We start from the raw sequence: 17,379 nt of genomic DNA, 5'->3' as shown, positions 1-17,379 counted from the left end.
TAACAGTCCACTCTATTCCATCATGGCAGAGCACACTTGGAGCATTGTGTGGGAGGCTGGGCTCCAGCCTTTAAAAAGAGGATTACTGACGCACCTGAAACTCATTCAGATGTGAGTGATGACATGTCTGAGTAACATGTCTGTGGGAAGAACTGAAAAGCTAAGAATGGTTAGCTCTCTTCCTAAAGAGGAGGCTCAGGGAAGGCTCAATAGCTAGTATTTGAAGTGTCTTCCTGTGGTGGAAAATTAGATAAAATCTGTACGGTTCCAGAGGGAAAAACTAGGCTTTTCAGATAGAGAATAAAGAGTTGCCTGTAGCTTCTCAAGGAGAGGGACTGCCTGGCATTTGGGGCTTTTTAGAAAAGAAATGGGCTTCCTCATAAGAGAAAACTTCTTTTTCACTGACGAAGAACCTGACTGACCACTTACCATGAGTGTTAAAGACATATTCTGGGTGTAATGGTTCTTAAATTTAGTGGGTATAAGAATCACCCAGGGGAACATGTTAAATATTGATTCCCAGACCTGCCTTTAGAGGTATTGATTCAGTGGATCTGGGATAAAGTCCTAGAATCTGCATTTTTAACAAGCAGCTCAGTGGATCCAAATCAGGTGATCGGTGACCTACCCTTTGAGAACTAGTAAGACTAGATATACTTTGAGGTCTTTTCCATTGATTTTACAGTGAAAAATGTGTGGAGTCAACACAATGACTGTTCAAAGAAAGTTGTGTTTAATTTTAGAAAAGATCCAAGACAAAATGCTTTAATATGTTGACAGTTTTGAGAGATAAAATGAGAGACAAAAATACTGGAATGTAGGCTCTTAGGATTTGGAAGGAGAAGGATTGATTCTTATTTATGTCATAAAAGATAGGACTTAAACAGCAAAACAGAAGATAGAAATCCACGTTGAAAATCTTTAAACACTTTACGTAATGAATATCCTCTACATATGCCAAGGAGCAATTTGATGGGGACCTGGAAAGAGCTGTCAATTATCCTAAAGGGCAGCACCTGTGTAAGGTAAAAAACCTATCCGGCCTCGGGACCCAGGTTTATATATAAACTGCAGCCTGGAACTGACAAACCAGGTGTGGTGAGAGTGGCTTCTGACTCTGGCCCCCTTCCTGTTGGGCTAAAGATCTTTTGCTGGCAAGTATAATAAAATATATTTGATTAATCTTAACTTTTGAATGTGCAACCTGAGAGCCACAATTTTAGGGATGACTGTATCCTGAAATGTTTTTGCTCTTTGTAACTATGTTTTCAAACAGTAGTGCTTGGTGTAACTTACTCTCCTGGATCTGGACTTTAAAAACATTTAATTTGCATAATCATTTGTTAAGTATATTACAGTATTTAAAATTTTTTTTTCTTTGAGAATCATTAAAGGTCAGTTGAGGAATTGGTTTGCTTGGCTGTTTTGTTGATACTATTGATATGCTTTTTTAAGTTCATTAAGGATTAGCAAGTGACTTCTGTTTTAAATTTAAGGTACGTGTATAAAATTTCCAAATGGTAATTACATGTTGATAATAAGTTAGACTCTTGCTTCTGTTTAATTTCTTCTTGCTTCCTTTCAATGGTTTCAGACCTCCTTGTAGGCTCTTCTTGAATCATGAGAGATGAAATAGCAACAACAGTCTTCTTTGTGACAAGATTAGTGAAAAAACATGATAAACTGAATAAAGAGCAAATAGAAGACTTTGCAGAAAAGCTGATGACAATCTTGTTTGAAACATACAGAAGTCACTGGCACTCTGACCACCCTTCTAAAGGGCAAGCCTTCAGGTGAGAGCTAGGATGTGGTAGGCATAGCAAAGGGCAGTAACAAGCCAGCAGCTACCACCTGCAATGACTGTTGGCCGCCTATAAATAATGAAAATTTATTTGTTTGAACTTGGGCTTGAAAAAAGGAGAGTAGTAGATTATAGCACAATTTGAAAACTATAGAGCAAACCTCCTTGTGCGAGGTGGATTAAACAGTTTCTAACTTGAGTTTACTGTGAAGGATATACAGAGAACCTTTAGTCTCCCCAGCTGGCTCTCGTGGTAAAGAATCCACCTGCCAGTGCAGGAGACGCAAGAGACGAGGGTTTGATCCCTGGGTCAGGAAGATCCCCTGGAGTAGGAAATGTCAACCCACTCCAGTATTCTTGCCTGGGAAATCCCTTGGACAGAGGAGCATGGTGGCTACAATCCATGGAGCCGCAAAGAGTTGAACATGAGTGAGCACATTTGGTGAACTAATTGTGTGATTTAGTAATGGAATCCATATTGTGTAAAAATTTGATATTTCACTCTTACTGTAAAACTTCTGAGGGGTGGTGAAGCAGTTGAAGGAAGACGGGAGTGAGGTGGGAGCTGTGTGTATTGGAGACCCTTGCCAGCTGCTTGATTCTCCAACTATCACCACGTCGTTTCCCTTTTCTTGTTTCTAAAGGTGTATCAGGATAAACAATAATCAGAATAAAGATCCTATTCTAGAAAGGGCTTGTGCTGAAAGTAACGTGGATTTTTCTCACCTGGGACTTCCAAAGGAGATGACCATATGGGTAGATCCCTTTGAAGTGTGCTGCCGGTGAGTAATCTTATTGGAGCTAGTTTGTGTGGTCTGTGACCCTTGGGAACCTTAGGTTATTCAGTCTATGCATCTTTGTGAAAGGTGATGCTACCAATCCCTGGATTAGCAATGAGGGCACAAGCCCGTTAAGACTAGACACAAGCTATATCAGACAACACAGACTTCATTTTAGGGTGGATGGGGTGGGAAGCACAAAGATTTTTCCATAGTATTTGAAATTTGACCTTAAACTTGACTTTAAACATGGCATCCTATTTCCAATTGCATAAAGTCCAAGCATTTTAGGCAGTATCAAGGGGAAAGAGGAATTATCTGTCATCAGCAAGTCAGTCCATTAGTTGAATCAAAAAAAGTTTGTCTTTTCCTTAGCTAATTCCTAGAAAGCTTTTATAGAACCCTTGACCTCCACCAAGTATGACAGTATAGTAGCAGAAGGTCATAATGTCTCTCAATTTGCTTTGCTGACAAGCCATTTCAATTTTTTTCTTAAACTATAGTTGGTTTACAAAATTATATTAGTTTCAGGTATACATCATAGTAATTCAAAGTTTTTTTTACAGATTATACCCCCATTTAAATTTATTGTAAAACATTGGCTATATTCCCTGTGTTGTACAGTATATTCTTATATTTTATACATAGTAGTCTGTACCTACCCCTACCTTGCCCCTTCTCACTTCCCTCTTTTCTACTGGTAACCAATAGTTTTCTGTATCCGTTTAGTCAGTTTTTTTGCTATATACATATATTTTATTTTTTTAGATTCTACCTATAAATAATATCATCAGTATTTGACTTTTCTCTGATTTATTTCACTAACCACAATATTCTCTGGGTCTTTCCATGTTGCTGCAAATGGCAGAATTTCATTCTTTTTTATGGCTGAGTAGTACTCTAGTGTGTACGTACATATACCACATCTTCTTTATCCATTCACCTATTGATGGACATCTGTGTTACTTCCAAGTCTTGGCTATTGTAAACAGTGCTTCTCTGAATACTGGGGTACATGTATCTTTTCAAATTAATGATTTTATTTTTCCTGGATATATACCCAGGAGTTGAGTTGCTGGATCATATGGTAATCCTACTTTTAGTTTGAGGAATCTCCATATTCCATAGTGGCTGCACCAAATTATATTCCCACCAATAGTGTACAAGGGGTCCTTTTTCTCCATGTTCTCACTAACATTTGATATTTGTAGACATTTTAATGATAGCCATTCTGACAAGTGTGAGGTAATGTCTCACTGTTTTGATTTGCATTTCTTTAAATAATATAAAATATTGAGCATCTCTTTATGTGCCCATGAGCTATTTGTATGTCTTGTTTGGAAAAATGTCTATTCAGATCCATTTTTAGGTTGGAAATTAAATTTTTTTGATATTAAAATTTGAAATCAATTTTGAATTAAAATTTGAAATGAAAAATTTTTGATATTAAGTTGTATGAGCTGTCTATATATTGTGGATAGTAACCCCTTATCAGTTATACTTGCAAATATTTTCTTCCATTCAGTAGGTAATCTTTTTGTTGATGGTTTCCATTGCTGTGCCAAAGCTTTTAACGTTAATTTGTTTTTGTTTTCTTTGCCTTAGGAGACATCCAGAAAATATTGCTACAATTTATATCAGAGTTCTGCCTATGCTATCTTCTGAAGAGTTTTTATGATTTGCAGTCTTACATATAGGTTTATGATCCATTTTGAGTTTATTTCTGTAATAGCATGAGAAACTCCTTCTAATTTCATTCTTTACAAGTAGCTGCTGTATTTTCCCAGCACCACTTATTGAAGACTCTCTTTTCCCTATTGGATAGTCATGCCTCCTTGTTATAGATTAATTAACCATAGATTCATGGGTTTATTTCTGGGCTCTCTATTCTCTTCTATTGATTTGCATCTCTGTTCATCAATGATCAGTTCAGTCACTGAGTCATGTCTGACTCTTTGCAACTCCTTGAATTGCAGCAGGCCAGGCCTCCCTGTCCATCACCAACTCCCGGAGTTCACTCAGACTCACGTCCATCGAGTCAGTGATGCCATCCAGCCATCTCATCCTCTGTCGTCCCCTTCTCCTCCTGCCCCCAATCCCTCCCAGCATCAGAGTCTTTTCCAATGAGTCAACTCTTGGCATGAGGTGGCTAAAGTATTGGAGTTTCAGCCTCAGCATCAGCCCTTTCAATGAACACCCAGGACTGGTCTCCTTCAGGATGGACTGGTTGGATCTCCTTGCAGTCCAAGGGACTCTCAAGAGTCTTCTCCAACACCACAGTTCAAACGCATCAATTCTTCGATGCTCAGCTTTCTTCACAGTCCAATTCTCACATCCATACATGACCACTGGAAAAACCATAGCCTTGACTAGATGGATCTTTGTTGGCAAAGTAATATCTCTGCTTTTGAATATGCTATCTAGGTTGGTCATAACTTCCTTCAATGATACTGACCCTGTGATTTTTTTTCCTGTGATATCTTTGTCTGATTTTGGTATCAGGGTGATGTGGCCTCATAAAATGAGTTTGGAAGTGTTCCTTCCTCTGAAAATTTTTGGAAATAATTTGAGAAGAATAGATGTTCACTCTTCTCTAAATGTTTGTTAGAACTCACCTATAAAGCTGTCTGGTTCTGGAATTTTGTTTCTTGGGAGTATTTTTTGCATTAGTGATTCAATTTCATTACTTGTAATTGATCTGTTCATATTTTCTATTTCCTTCTGGTTCAGTATTAGGAGACTGTACGTTTCTATGAATTTGTTTCTTCTAGGTTGTCCGTTTTATTTGCATATAGATTACTATAGTCATGGTAATCTCTCTTTACAATCTTTGTAATTTGGTATTGTTGTTAACTTTTTATTTCTGATTTTATAGATTTAGGCTGTCTCCTTTTCTGTTGATGAATTTGGCTAAAGGTTTATCAATTTTATTTATCTTTTCAAGGAACCAGCTCTTAGTTTCATTTTTTTTTAAAAAACTGTTTTTGTTTCTGTTTCATTTCTGCTCTGATATTTATATTTCTTTCCTTCTACTAACTTTGGGCTTTGTTTTTCTTAAAGTTCCTTTAGGTGTAAGGTTATGTTGCTTGAGATTTTTCTTATTTCCTGAGGTAGGCTTGTATCACTATAAATTTCTCCCTTAGGACTACTTTTTCTGCATCACATAGATTTTTGGATCGTTGTGTTTTTGTTTCCATTTGTCTATAGGTATTTTTTGAATTTTCTCTTTGATTTCTTCAGTGATCCATTGGTTGTTTAGAAGTATATTGTTTAGCCTTCATGTATTTGTGTTTTTTGCAGTTTTCTTATAGCAACTTCTAGTTTCATAGCATTGTGATCAAAAGAGATGCTCAATATGATTTCAATCTTCTTAAATGTACTGAGAACTGATTTGTGGCCTAGCATGTAGTCTGTCCCAGAGAATGTTCCACATGCTCTTGAACATGTATTCTGTGGCTTTTGGATGGTAGGCCTGTAGATATCTATTAAGTCCATTTGATCTCTTATGTCAATTAAGGCTAGTGTTTCTTTCTTGATTTTTTTGTCTGTATGATCTGTTCATTGATAAAGTGGGGTGTTAAAGTCTTCTACTATTATTGTGTTACTGTCAATTTCTCCCTTTATCTCTGTTAATATTAGCTTACATATTTAGATGCTCCTATGTTGGGTGCATATATATTTATAATTGTTAGTTTCTTGGATTGATCCTTGATCATTACATAATGTCCTCCTTTGTCTGTTGTTACAGTTTTTTTTTTTTTTAGAGCCATTTTATTGAGACAACTAAAAACAATTAGATGTTCAGAAGCAGTGTACAATAAAAGAGAAATCAAACTGTTACTTTATCATGTATTCCCTCTTCTTTCTAACTAAAGCAAAACAAACAAACAAACAAACAAAAAAACCAGCTTTCTGCTTTTAAGGGAAAAGTCAGAAAAATAGGCCAATATATTTTCCCTCTTCATAATAACATAAACAGCTACAAGAAATCTAATTGTAATAAGAGAAATTGGATGTTGGCTTACACATATTCATTAAAAAGACAACAGATCATCACATTATAAGAGCATAACTCCACCTGCCTTTAGCTGATACTCTTGTGTTCTCATTCATAGGTATCACCAAGTAGGATAGTCTTTGTTTAAAGTCTACTTTGTCTTAGAGTCTACTTTTTCTGGTGTAAATATTGCCACCGTGGCTTTCTTTTCATTTCTATTTACATGGTATATTTCTTTATATCCTCTCACTTTCAGTCTATATGTCTTTAGATCTAAAGTGAGTTTCTTATAGATAGCATATATATGCGTATTATTTTTGTATCTTCATTCTGTCTTTAGAACACTTACTCCTGTTACAGTCAAAGTAATTATTGCTTGGTATGTACTTACAGTCATTTTATCAATTGTTTTGGTGTTTTTGTAATTCATTTTGTTCTTTTGCTCTCTTTCCTTGTTATTTAACTATCTTCAAATTATGTTTGGATGATGTTTACACTTCATTCTCTTTTTGTGTGTGTATCTATGATATATTTTGATTTCTGGTTACCATGAGGTTTTTATACAGCAATATGTATTTTATATGTATTTTTGTTGTTTAGTCTCTGAGTCGTGTCTGTTTCTTTGTGACCCTATGGACTGCTGCAAACCAGGCCTCCTTATTTCCTTCACCATCTCCTGGAATTTGCCCAAGTTCATGTCCAAGGTCAGGTTTGTGAATTGGTGCTGCTATCCAACCATCTCATCCTCTGCCACCCTCTTCTCCTTTAGTTTTCAATTTTTCCCAGCATCAGAGTATTTTCCAATGAGTCAGCTGTTTGCATCAGGTGGCCAAAAAGTATTGGAGCTTCAGCTTCATCATCAGTCCTTCCAATGAATAGTCAGGATTGATTTCCTTTAGGGTTGACTGGTTTGATCTCCTTGGTGTCCAAGGGATTCTCAAGAGTCTTCTCCAACACCACAGTTCAAAAGTATCAATTCTTTGGTGCTCAGCCTTCCTATGGTCCAACTCTCACATCCATACATGACTACTGGAAAAACCATAGATTTGATTATACAGAACTTTGTTGGCAAAGTGATGTCTTTGCTTTTTAATATGCTGTTTAGATTTGTCTTAGCCTTGCTTCCAAGACGGAGAAGGCAATGGCACCCCACTCCAGTACTCTTGCTTGGAAAATCCCATGGACGGAGGAGCCTGGTAGGCTACCGTCCATGGGGTCGCTAAGAGTTGGACACAACTGAGCGACTTCACTTTCACTTTTCACTTTCATGCATTGGAGAAGGAAATGGAACCCACTCCAGTGTTCTTGCCTGGAGAATCCCAGGGACGGGGGAGCCTGGTGGGCTGCCATCTATGGGGTCGCACAGAGTCGGACACGACTGAAGTGACTTAGCATAGCATTGCTTCCAAGAAGCAAGCATCTTCTGTTTTCATGGCTACAGTCACCATCTGCAGTGATTTCAGAACCCAAGAAGAGAAAATCCATCACTGCTCCCACTTTTTCCCCTTCTGTATGCCATGAAGTGATGGGACCAGATGCCATACTCTTTGTTTTTTAATGTTGAGTTTTAAGCCAGCTTTTTCACTCTCCTCCTCACCCTCATCAAGAGCCTCTCTAGATCCTCTTCACTTTCTGCTGTTAGGGTGGTATCATCTGCATATCTGAGGTTGTTTATTTCTCCCAGCAATCTTGATTCCAGCTTGTAACTCATCCAGCCCAGCATTTCACATGATGTACCCTGCATATAATTTAAATAAACAGGGTGACAATATACAGCCTTGTCGTACTCCTTTCCCGATTTAGAACCAGTCAGTTGTTCCATGTGAGGTTCTAACTGTTGTTTCTTGACCTGCAACAGGTTTCTCAGGATACAGGTAAGTTGATCTGGTATTCCCATCTCTTTAAGAATATTCCAGTTTGTTGTGATCCACACAAAGACTTTAGCATAGTCAATGAAACAGAAGTAGATGTTTTTCTGGAATTCCATTGCTTTTTAAAAAAAGTGTGTGTGTATAAATGTGATTATTTAAGTTGCTGATCTCTTTAATTTTAAATGCATTTTAACAATCCTTCACTTTTACTCCTCCTCTCATGCTTACTGTTTTTGAAATCATATTTTACATCTAATTGTTTCATGTATCCTTTAATTAGTTACTGCAGGTCTAGGCAATTTTACTACTTTTGTCTTTTAGTCTTCCTATTAGGTTTGTATGTGGTTCATCTTGCTGCTTTTAGTGTATATTTTCCTTTAACCAATAAGCTTTTTCCTTTTGTAATTTTCATGTTTCTAGTTGTGGTTTTCCTTTTTCACTTAGAGAATCCCTTTTAACATTTCTTGCAAAACTGGTTTGGTGGTGCTGAACTCTTTCAGCTTTTGCTTGTCTGTAAAACTTTTGATCTCTTTTTCAAATGTGATAGTAAACTTTGCCATGTGGTGTATTCTTGGCCATAATTTCTCCATTTCATCACTTTAAATATATTACATGATACTCTTCTGGCCTGCAGTTTCTGCTGAAAAATCTGCTGATAGCCTTACGGGGATTCCCTTACATGCAACTTGTTGCGTTTCTCTTGCTTTTAATATTTTCTGTCTTTTCCATTTTAATAACAATGGATCTTGGTGTGGTCCTCCTTGGGTCGATTCTATTTGAGACTCTCTGTGCTTCCTGGACCTGGATGTCTGTTTCGTCTCCCAAGTAGGGAAGTTTTCAGCTATTATGTCTTCAAATACGTTCTCTGACCCTTTTCTTCTCTAATGCAAATGTTAGTGTGCTTGGTGGTGTTCCAGAGATCTCTTAAAGTATCCTAATTTCTTTTTATTCCTTTTTTCTGTTCAGGTTCAGTGATTTCTATTACTCTGTCTTTCAGCTTACTGATCTGTTCCTCTGTATCACCCAACCTACTGTTGAGTCCCTCTAGTATATTTTCATTTCAGTTACTGTATTCTCCTGCTCTGTTTGATTCTTCTGTATATCTTCTAACTCTTAACTTTTCACTATTTTCCTCCATTCTTCTTCCAAGTTCTTATGTTTATCTTTATGATCTTTACCTTAAACTTTTTATTCGGTAGATTGCCTTTTCCCACTTACCTTCTGGGGTTTTATCCTGTTCCTTCATTTGGAACATGTTTCTTTGTTCCCTCATTTGTGGCCTAATTTGTTTTTATTTCTATGTACCTGGTTGGTTGGTAGTATTTCCTGACTTTGGAGAAGTAGCCTTTTGTAGGAGACATCCAGGGCATCGCAGCAGTGCTCTCCCCTCTGGTCACCAGTGCTGTATGCTCTAGGGGTGGCCCCTATGTGGGCCCTTATGCTGTGGTGGGATGACTACTGTGGGTGGTCTGGTAGGTGTGGCTGGCCCCCGGTCTGGTTGGTTGCCAGGCCCTGCCTTGTATGGAGCTGCCAGCTGGTGGTTTGCAGGGCTGGGTTGAGGCAGTTGTCTGTGGAACCCTGAGGAAGGGGCTCCCGGGGCTAGTGCTGGCTCACTGATGGGCAGAGCTGGGTTCTGGGGCTGGGGGGTGGAGGTGGTAGAGATGCAGGGCTGAGGTTTCTAATTTTAATGTCAGCCTGCTGGTGGGTGGGGTTGCTTTCTGGTACAACTGGTTGTGGGTTCTGGAGTGTCCCACAGCTGGTGCTGGCTCATTGGTGAGTAAGGCTGGATCCCACAGTGGCTGGCTGAGGAGGTTCAAGATGTCCTAGAGCTGGTATTGCCCTGCTAGTGGGTGGGGGATGGTCGAGAGGGTGCTGGGGCTTAGTGTTGGTTCACTGGTGGGCAGAGTTGTGTCTTGGGATCTCTGGCTGCAGGGCCTGGGGGTCACAAAGCTAGTGTTAGCCCACTGAGGGTGGGATTGTGTCTTGGGGCTGCTGGATGAGGGTCCCAAGGTATGCCAGAAGTGGTGTCCACCTGTTGGTGGGCAGGATTAAGGCCCAAGGGATGCTGGGGCTGGTGCCCACCCTCTGAAGAGTGTAGCCAGATCCTAGGGCTAGTGCTGACCTACTGTCAGGCAGAACCAGGGCCTGAGTTCTCTTGCTACAAGGGACTCAGAACTGGTGGCAGGCTGTTGATGGGGGTTTAGGAGGTACGGATGGGGGGCCCAGCGTGCCCTGGGGCTAGTGCTAGCTCATTTGGTGGGTGGAGCTATGTCTTGAGATTTCTGGGTGCAGGACCCTGGGGGTCCTGGATTTAGCTGCTGCAGGTCTGCTGGTGGGTGGGGCAGCACCCTGAGATAGCCAGCTACAGGGTCCAGGGTGTTCCAAAGCTTGATTTGGCCCATTGGTGGGTGGGGTAGATATCTGATTGGCTGACTGAGGGATCCAAGGTGTCTCAGAGCCAGGGTGGGGCCTGGGCCCAGGAGATCCTGGAGCTGGTGTTAGCCTGCTGGTGGGTGCGCTTGGTCCTGTCATGGTAGGCTGTAGGCCTGTGGTGGTCCTAGAGCTGGTGTCTGCCCATTGGTGGGTAAGGCCAGGGCCCAGAGGTCTTGATGTCCACTGGTGTGTGAAGTTGGCCCTCAAGTTAGTGCTGGTTCATTGTCAGGTGGGCCCAGGGGTCAGGAGGTCTTGAGGTTGGTTCCAGAACACTGGTAGGCAGAGCTGGGTCCTAGGTCTCTGCTTGCAGGGCCCTGGGGGTCCTGGGATTAGTGCTGGTGCCCTGGTGTGTGGGGCCAGGTGCTGCGCCCTCTGGTGGACAGTGTAGTATTCTGGGGTGGCTGTGGGCTCCAGTCTTTGGGCATTATGCCTGACAGTAGGTGGGACTGTTTCCCCACCTGGCCAGGTGTTTGGGCTGAGGCTCAGCACTGATGCTGATGGGCTAGTGGCAGGTCTGGGTCTTGGGTCTAGTCAGCTAGAGGGAGGACTTCAAAGCGGCCCTCACCAGCACCAGTGTTCGTATGGTGGAACGAGCGCCTCGGAATGGCCGATGCCAGTTTCCTGTGGCCCCAGGGTGAGCTCCACGGCCTCCTGCCTCTGCGGGAGGCTCTCCAAGATCAGCAGGTGGGTCTGATGCAGGTTCCTTTCAAACTGCTGCCTCTGCCCTGGGCCCCAGAGCATGTGAAATTTTGTGTGGGCCTTTTGAGAGCGGTGTCTCTGTTTCCCACAGCCATCTGGCTCTCCAGAAGGTAAGCACCCTGGCCTTCAAAGCCAAACATTCTGGGGGCTTGTCTTCCTGGGGTTGGCTCTCTGGTCTGGGGAGTGTGATGTGGGGCTCACCCACTGAATGCTCTTTGGGAGAACCGCTGTCATTATCCCCCTGTTTGTGTGTTGCCCACCTGCAGGGATGCGTCTGGACTATACTCCACTCCTCTTACCTGTCTCTTTGTGGTTCCTTCTTTATCACTTTAATTGTAGAAGATCTTTTCTGCTAGATTTCAGTCTGTCATCAATAACTGCTGTCTAAATAGTTGTAATCTTGGTGTGCTCAGGAGAGAAGGTAAGCTCAGGGTCTTGCTACTAATTCTTGGCCTAATTCTCACAATTTGTTGTTGTTGTTTTCAAGTAACTCTTCTTGTAAGTTACTGAGCTGTTTCCAGAAAAGATTAGAAATAAAAACCTGTGAGAATTTGAGTCCCTAATGAATGCATTATTTTCCTTTCTTTCTTAGGTATGGTGAGAAAAATCATCCATTTACAATTGCTTCTTTCAAAGGCAGATGGGAGGAATGGAAATTATCCCAACAAATCAGTGATGCTGTTAATAGAGCCACGTTAGACTACTCCTCCGGCGCTTCCTCTGATGAAGACAGTTGTAACAAAGAACCTCAGATAATTCCTAAAGTCAGCAATCCAAAGAGTATTTATCAGGTAAAGTGTTTCCATTTCTCCTCTGTAGTTTTTCCTTCTTTTAAAATATAATTGTATTTATTTATTTGTGTTGGGTCTTTGTTGCCGCGCAGGTTTTTCTCTAGTGCTGGGAGTGGTGCGCGGGCTTCTCACTGCGGTGACTCCTCTTGTTTTGGAGCACACTCTCGAGAGTGTTTGGGCTTCAGTAGCTGCACACATGGGCTCAGTAGTTGCGGCTCCCAGGCTCTAGAGCACAGGCTCAGTAGTTGTGATGCAGGGGCTTAGCTTCCCCCAGGCACCTGGAATCTTCTTAGACCAGGGATCATACGGGTGTCTCCTGCACTGCAGGCAGATTCTTCACCCCTGAGCCACCAGGGAAGCCCACTTTTTAGAGTTAAAATAGGGGAAAAAAAAAAAAAAGAGTACACTCACTGTAAAAGCAAAGAAACAAAATAATTGGAAAACATGGAAAAACAAATTATGAAGATTTAAATCACAATAATGATATTCTGGCAAAACTTTTCTTTTTTTTTTAATTTTATTTTAAAACTTTACATAATTGTATTAGTTTTGCCAAATATCAAAATGAATCCGCCACAGGTATACATGTGTTCCCCATCCTGAACCCTCCTCCCTCCTCCCTCCCCATACCATCCCTCTGGGTCATCTCAGTTCACCAGCCCCAAGCATCCAGCATCGTGCATCGAACCTGGACTGGCAACTCATTTCTTACATGATATTTTACATGTTTAAATGTCATTCTCTCAAATCTTCCCACCCTCTCCCTCTCCCACAGAGTCCATAAGACTGTTCTATACATCAGTGTCTCTTTTGCTGCAAAACTTTTCTATTTTTTTCTTCTTTCTCTCTTTTTATTCCCTCAACTTGGCTGAGTGCTCAGGATATACACCATCTTTTCTAGTCGAATTTCTCCATATAGTATTTGAACATATGTAAATTTTCTTTCGGGCTTCACTCGTGGTTCAGACGGTAAAGGATCTGCCTGCAATGAAACAGACCTGGCTTCAGTCCCTGGGTTGGGAGGATCCCCTGGAGGAGGGCATGGCAACCCACTCTAGTATTCTTGCCTGGAGAATCCCCACGGACAGAGGAGCCTGGCAGGCTATAGTCATAGGTCGCAAAGTGTCAGACATGACTGAGCGACTAAGCACAACACAACACAAACTTCCTTTCACCTAAATTCTTTCAGAATTAGATATTAAAATTAGTAGTTTTTGACAATGGAAAATAACATACCACCTGTAGAACATTTGGAATATTAAGCGATGATCAAAGAGCTGTGACTCCACCACCAGAGCAGTTTTCAAAAAAAAAAAACCCAACAAACATTTTTTATTTTTTAAGTCACAATCATGATCATAGGAGGATATGCATATCTATATATTGGAAATAGGTTTCATGACATACTAGGCACAATGCCTCAAATCTTTGATAAATTAAATTAACATCAACCATTTAAATTGATTTTATGACCCACTAATGGTGACAACTTACAGTTGAAAAAACACTGATTTAGGGAGAATCTCTGACACTTTGTATGTAATTTGTTTTCTTAACCACTTATGTGTGGACATGTTAAAGCAATTTAACTATTTAACACTTTAAACCACTTGCTTCCCTTATAGTTTATTTAGCTAACAAATTATTGGCAGACATCTAGGTTGCTTTCACATTGTTGTGGTATTAAAAAAGCTAATTTTTACAGAGATGTCTGAATCGTAAGTTGTTTCTTGATTTGGTTCTCAGACATGGAATTATTAGGTCATTGAGTATGGGTATTTTACAAGTTAACCCATGGCAAAGTACTTTCTGAAAAGATGTCTTTATTTGTAGTCTCACTAGCTCTATGTGAAAGTGTTTGTTTTATCATTTTCCCTAAGATTGGATATTCTCCTTGAACAATAGCATTTTATTAATTATGTTGTTCTGTCGCTCAGTCATGTCTGATTCCTTGCAACCCCATGGACTGAAGCATGCCAACCTTCCCTGCCCTTCACTATTTCCCTGAGTTTGGTCAAACTCATGTCTGTTGAGTCGGTGATGCCATCCAACCATCTCATCCTCTGTCATCCCCTTCTCCTCCTGTCTTCAATCTTTCCCAGCATCAGGGTCTTTTCCAATGAGTCAGTTCTTTGCATTAGGTGGCCACAAGTATTGGAGCTTTAGCTTCAGCATCTGTCCTTCCAGTGAATATTCGGGGGTTGATTTCCTTTAGGATTGACTGGTTGGATCTCCCCGCAGTCCAAGGGACTCTCGAGTCTTCTCCAGCACCACCGTTTGAAGGCATCAATTCTTTGGCGCTCAGTTGTTTTTATTGTCCAGCTCTCACATCCATACATGACTACATGAAAAAAACATAGCTTTGACTATTACAATATTGATTATATTACTAATTAAATTAAACATTAAAACAAAAACTCCATGTACCTAAATGTTGTAGGTACTATCTAATGAATTTTTTCTTCACCCATTTATCATTTGAGGTCCTAATGTGTTGTTATAGGCTTTTCAAGGGTTAGGAATATTTTTGGGGCTTCCCAGCTGGCGCTAGTGGTAAAGAACCCAACTGCTAATTAAGGAGACATAAGAAAGTGCTAATGCAGGGGACATAAGAGACACAGGTTCAACCCCTCTAACCCCTGGTCATATTACTGGCAATTTTTTTTTTCCCCTAGCTTGTTTAGTTTTCTAAATTATATATATTGTTTGTATTTAGTTCTATCAGAGAAGGCAATGGCACCCCACTCCAGTACTCTTGCCTGGAAAATCCCAGGACAGAGGAGCCTGGTAGGCTGAAGTCCATGGGGTTGCTAGGAGTCGGACATGGCTGAGCGACTTCACTTTCACTTTTCACTTTCATGCACTGGAGAAGGAAATGGCAACTCACTCCAGTGTTCTTGCCTGGAGAATCCCAGGGACGGGGAGCCTGGTGGGCTGCCATTTATGGGGTTGCACAGAGTCGGACACGACTGAAGTGACTTAGCATAGCATAGCATTTAGTTCTATATGTGAAAGTGAAAGTCTTTCAGTCATGTCTGACTCTTTGCAACTCCATAGTCCATGGAATTATCCAGGCCAGAATACTGGAGTGGGTAGCCTTTCCCTTCTCCAGGGGATCTTCCCAACCCAGGGATCGAACCCAGGTCTCCCACATTGCAGGCAGATTCTTTACCAGCTAAGCTACAAGGGAAGTCCAGGAATACTGGAGTGGGTAGCCTATCCCTTCTCTAGGGAATCTTCCCAAGCTAGGAATTGAACCAGGGTCTTCTGCGTTGCAGGCAAATTCTTTACCTACTGAGCTAGGTGGGAAGCCTCTATAAATATATAAGTTTTAAATGATGTAGTGAAATATTTGCCCTTAATTCTATTCTGATCCTTAGAAAGATCATCTTCATCTAAGGATCAGATCTGTAGTCAGCTATATTCTTTCAGAGCAATGTCCTTCCAAAGTGTGGTCTGCAAAACATTTGTATTGGCCATCTGGAATGTTTAAGATGGGTGTTTCTACACCTCAGCCCCAGAGATTGTGATTAAACAGTTTGGATTGAGTGAGGTGGGGGTTGGATAGGTGAGAATACAGAATATATACTAATCTGAATACATGTGTTTTTAAAAGTTTTAGTTGGAGTAAAGAATTTTGTTAAAAGACATGAAGTGACTTATTTCATAACCTCCATCAAGTCAATTTTCCAAAGATGATAATTAACTTGATTTCTGTATGTTTGTATTTGCTATGCTTTTAAAAGTTTTAATACCTGTGAGTTATGCATTTATAGTTAATCCTTAAAGCTGGCTTATTAGATGATTAGCAAATCATCATGGTCCTTTTTATTTTCTCCCCAGGTTGAAAACTTGAAACAGCCCTTTCAATCTTGGTTCCGAATTCCCCGAAAAAAGAATATGAGGGATGGCCGGATGGGCCTCCTAGGAAATGCTTATCATGCGTTGCATAAGACCCCTAAAGGCCACAGGCCTACTGCTGGGCACCGGGTGGACAGGTACCACTGGGTCAACACACACTGATATGCAGCGGCTGGGCCCTCATGGGCGAGAGCTCAGTGGAGCCACTTTTATATTCTCTGAAATGAAAATGAGTCTAAGCTGGAGAGGCCCAGGAAACAGAAAAAATAACTGCATTAGGGACTAGGGTACATGATGGTGAATCCTCTCATGCAGATCGACTATGTTCTTAACTGTACTTTTAATTGTTTAATTTTACTTGAAATTTTATGTAACACTAATGAATGTACCCTATAAGGTAATAGAATGAAGATACTGACCTGTCATAAGAGTCAATGAATTATCAAAAGTAACAGTTTAAATAAATGTGCTGTGTTTTTAATACCTTCCTAGTTGAGTCTGTTGCAAGAAAGTTTTTTAAAGTTCTTGTTTTTCATTAGCCATTAAAAAAAAAGTAGACCTTCATTTAGGGAAGAGTGATCCTCACAATATGTGAATAGTATTCTGGTTCTACTCTTTTATCTGCCATAACTCTTCTGTTTCATAAGGTCAATTAGAGCATCTTTGAAAATTACATTTTAAAATACAAAACTCCCTTTAAAACATTTGGTTTATTACTAAGCCTCTTAGTAGCCTTAGTTATGGCATTTTGTGAGTGCTATAAATGAGTGCTCTCATTATGAAGAATTCAAGTGAAGCAGGAAATACAAATACCAAGGAAATAAAAATCCCTCCCACCAACCAGAAATTACCATTGTTAACATTAAATGATGACCATCTTTCCGGTCATTCTTAATATACATATAAATGTAAGAATTGATATACAGACAATTTAACAAGAAAACTATACTACATGAGCTATTTGTTAGATATTTGGATTTAATTTTACTTGATCTTAGAAAAACAACGAAACCTAAAGTGAAACTGAAGCTGTTGAAATATTCATATGATTGTCTACCACAAAGTATTTTATTTTTTGAAAGATTTCTATTATGGTTTTAAAAAAAACACCAGAAGGCCAGAATAGTCTTTAAAACTTCGAAAAAAA

At 40.2% G+C, this 17,379-nt stretch overlaps 1 protein-coding gene across 1 annotated transcript; it reads left to right on the top strand.

Moving 5' to 3' along the window:
• The first annotated feature begins 967 nt into the window (after nt 1-967).
• BTG4 (BTG anti-proliferation factor 4) lies at nt 968-16,715 on the top strand. Its single transcript, XM_086339125.1, has 5 exons — nt 968-1,154; nt 1,595-1,793; nt 2,446-2,583; nt 12,173-12,371; nt 16,215-16,715. The coding sequence occupies exons 2-5, from the start codon at nt 1,621-1,623 to the stop codon at nt 16,392-16,394; spliced, it is 690 nt and encodes a 229-aa protein (XP_086195251.1). The 5' UTR covers nt 968-1,154; nt 1,595-1,620; the 3' UTR covers nt 16,395-16,715.
• The last annotated feature ends 664 nt before the right edge of the window (nt 16,716-17,379 follow it).

Source organism: Bos grunniens, chromosome 15, assembly GCF_055505025.1.
Source record: "Bos grunniens cultivar Pamir isolate PY7600 chromosome 15, Bosgru_T2T1.0, whole genome shotgun sequence".
In the NCBI taxonomy this organism is placed as follows: domain Eukaryota; kingdom Metazoa; phylum Chordata; class Mammalia; order Artiodactyla; family Bovidae; genus Bos; species Bos grunniens.
Note: the sequence above shows the minus strand (reverse complement) of the source record. Positions and strands in the feature narration are given on the sequence as shown.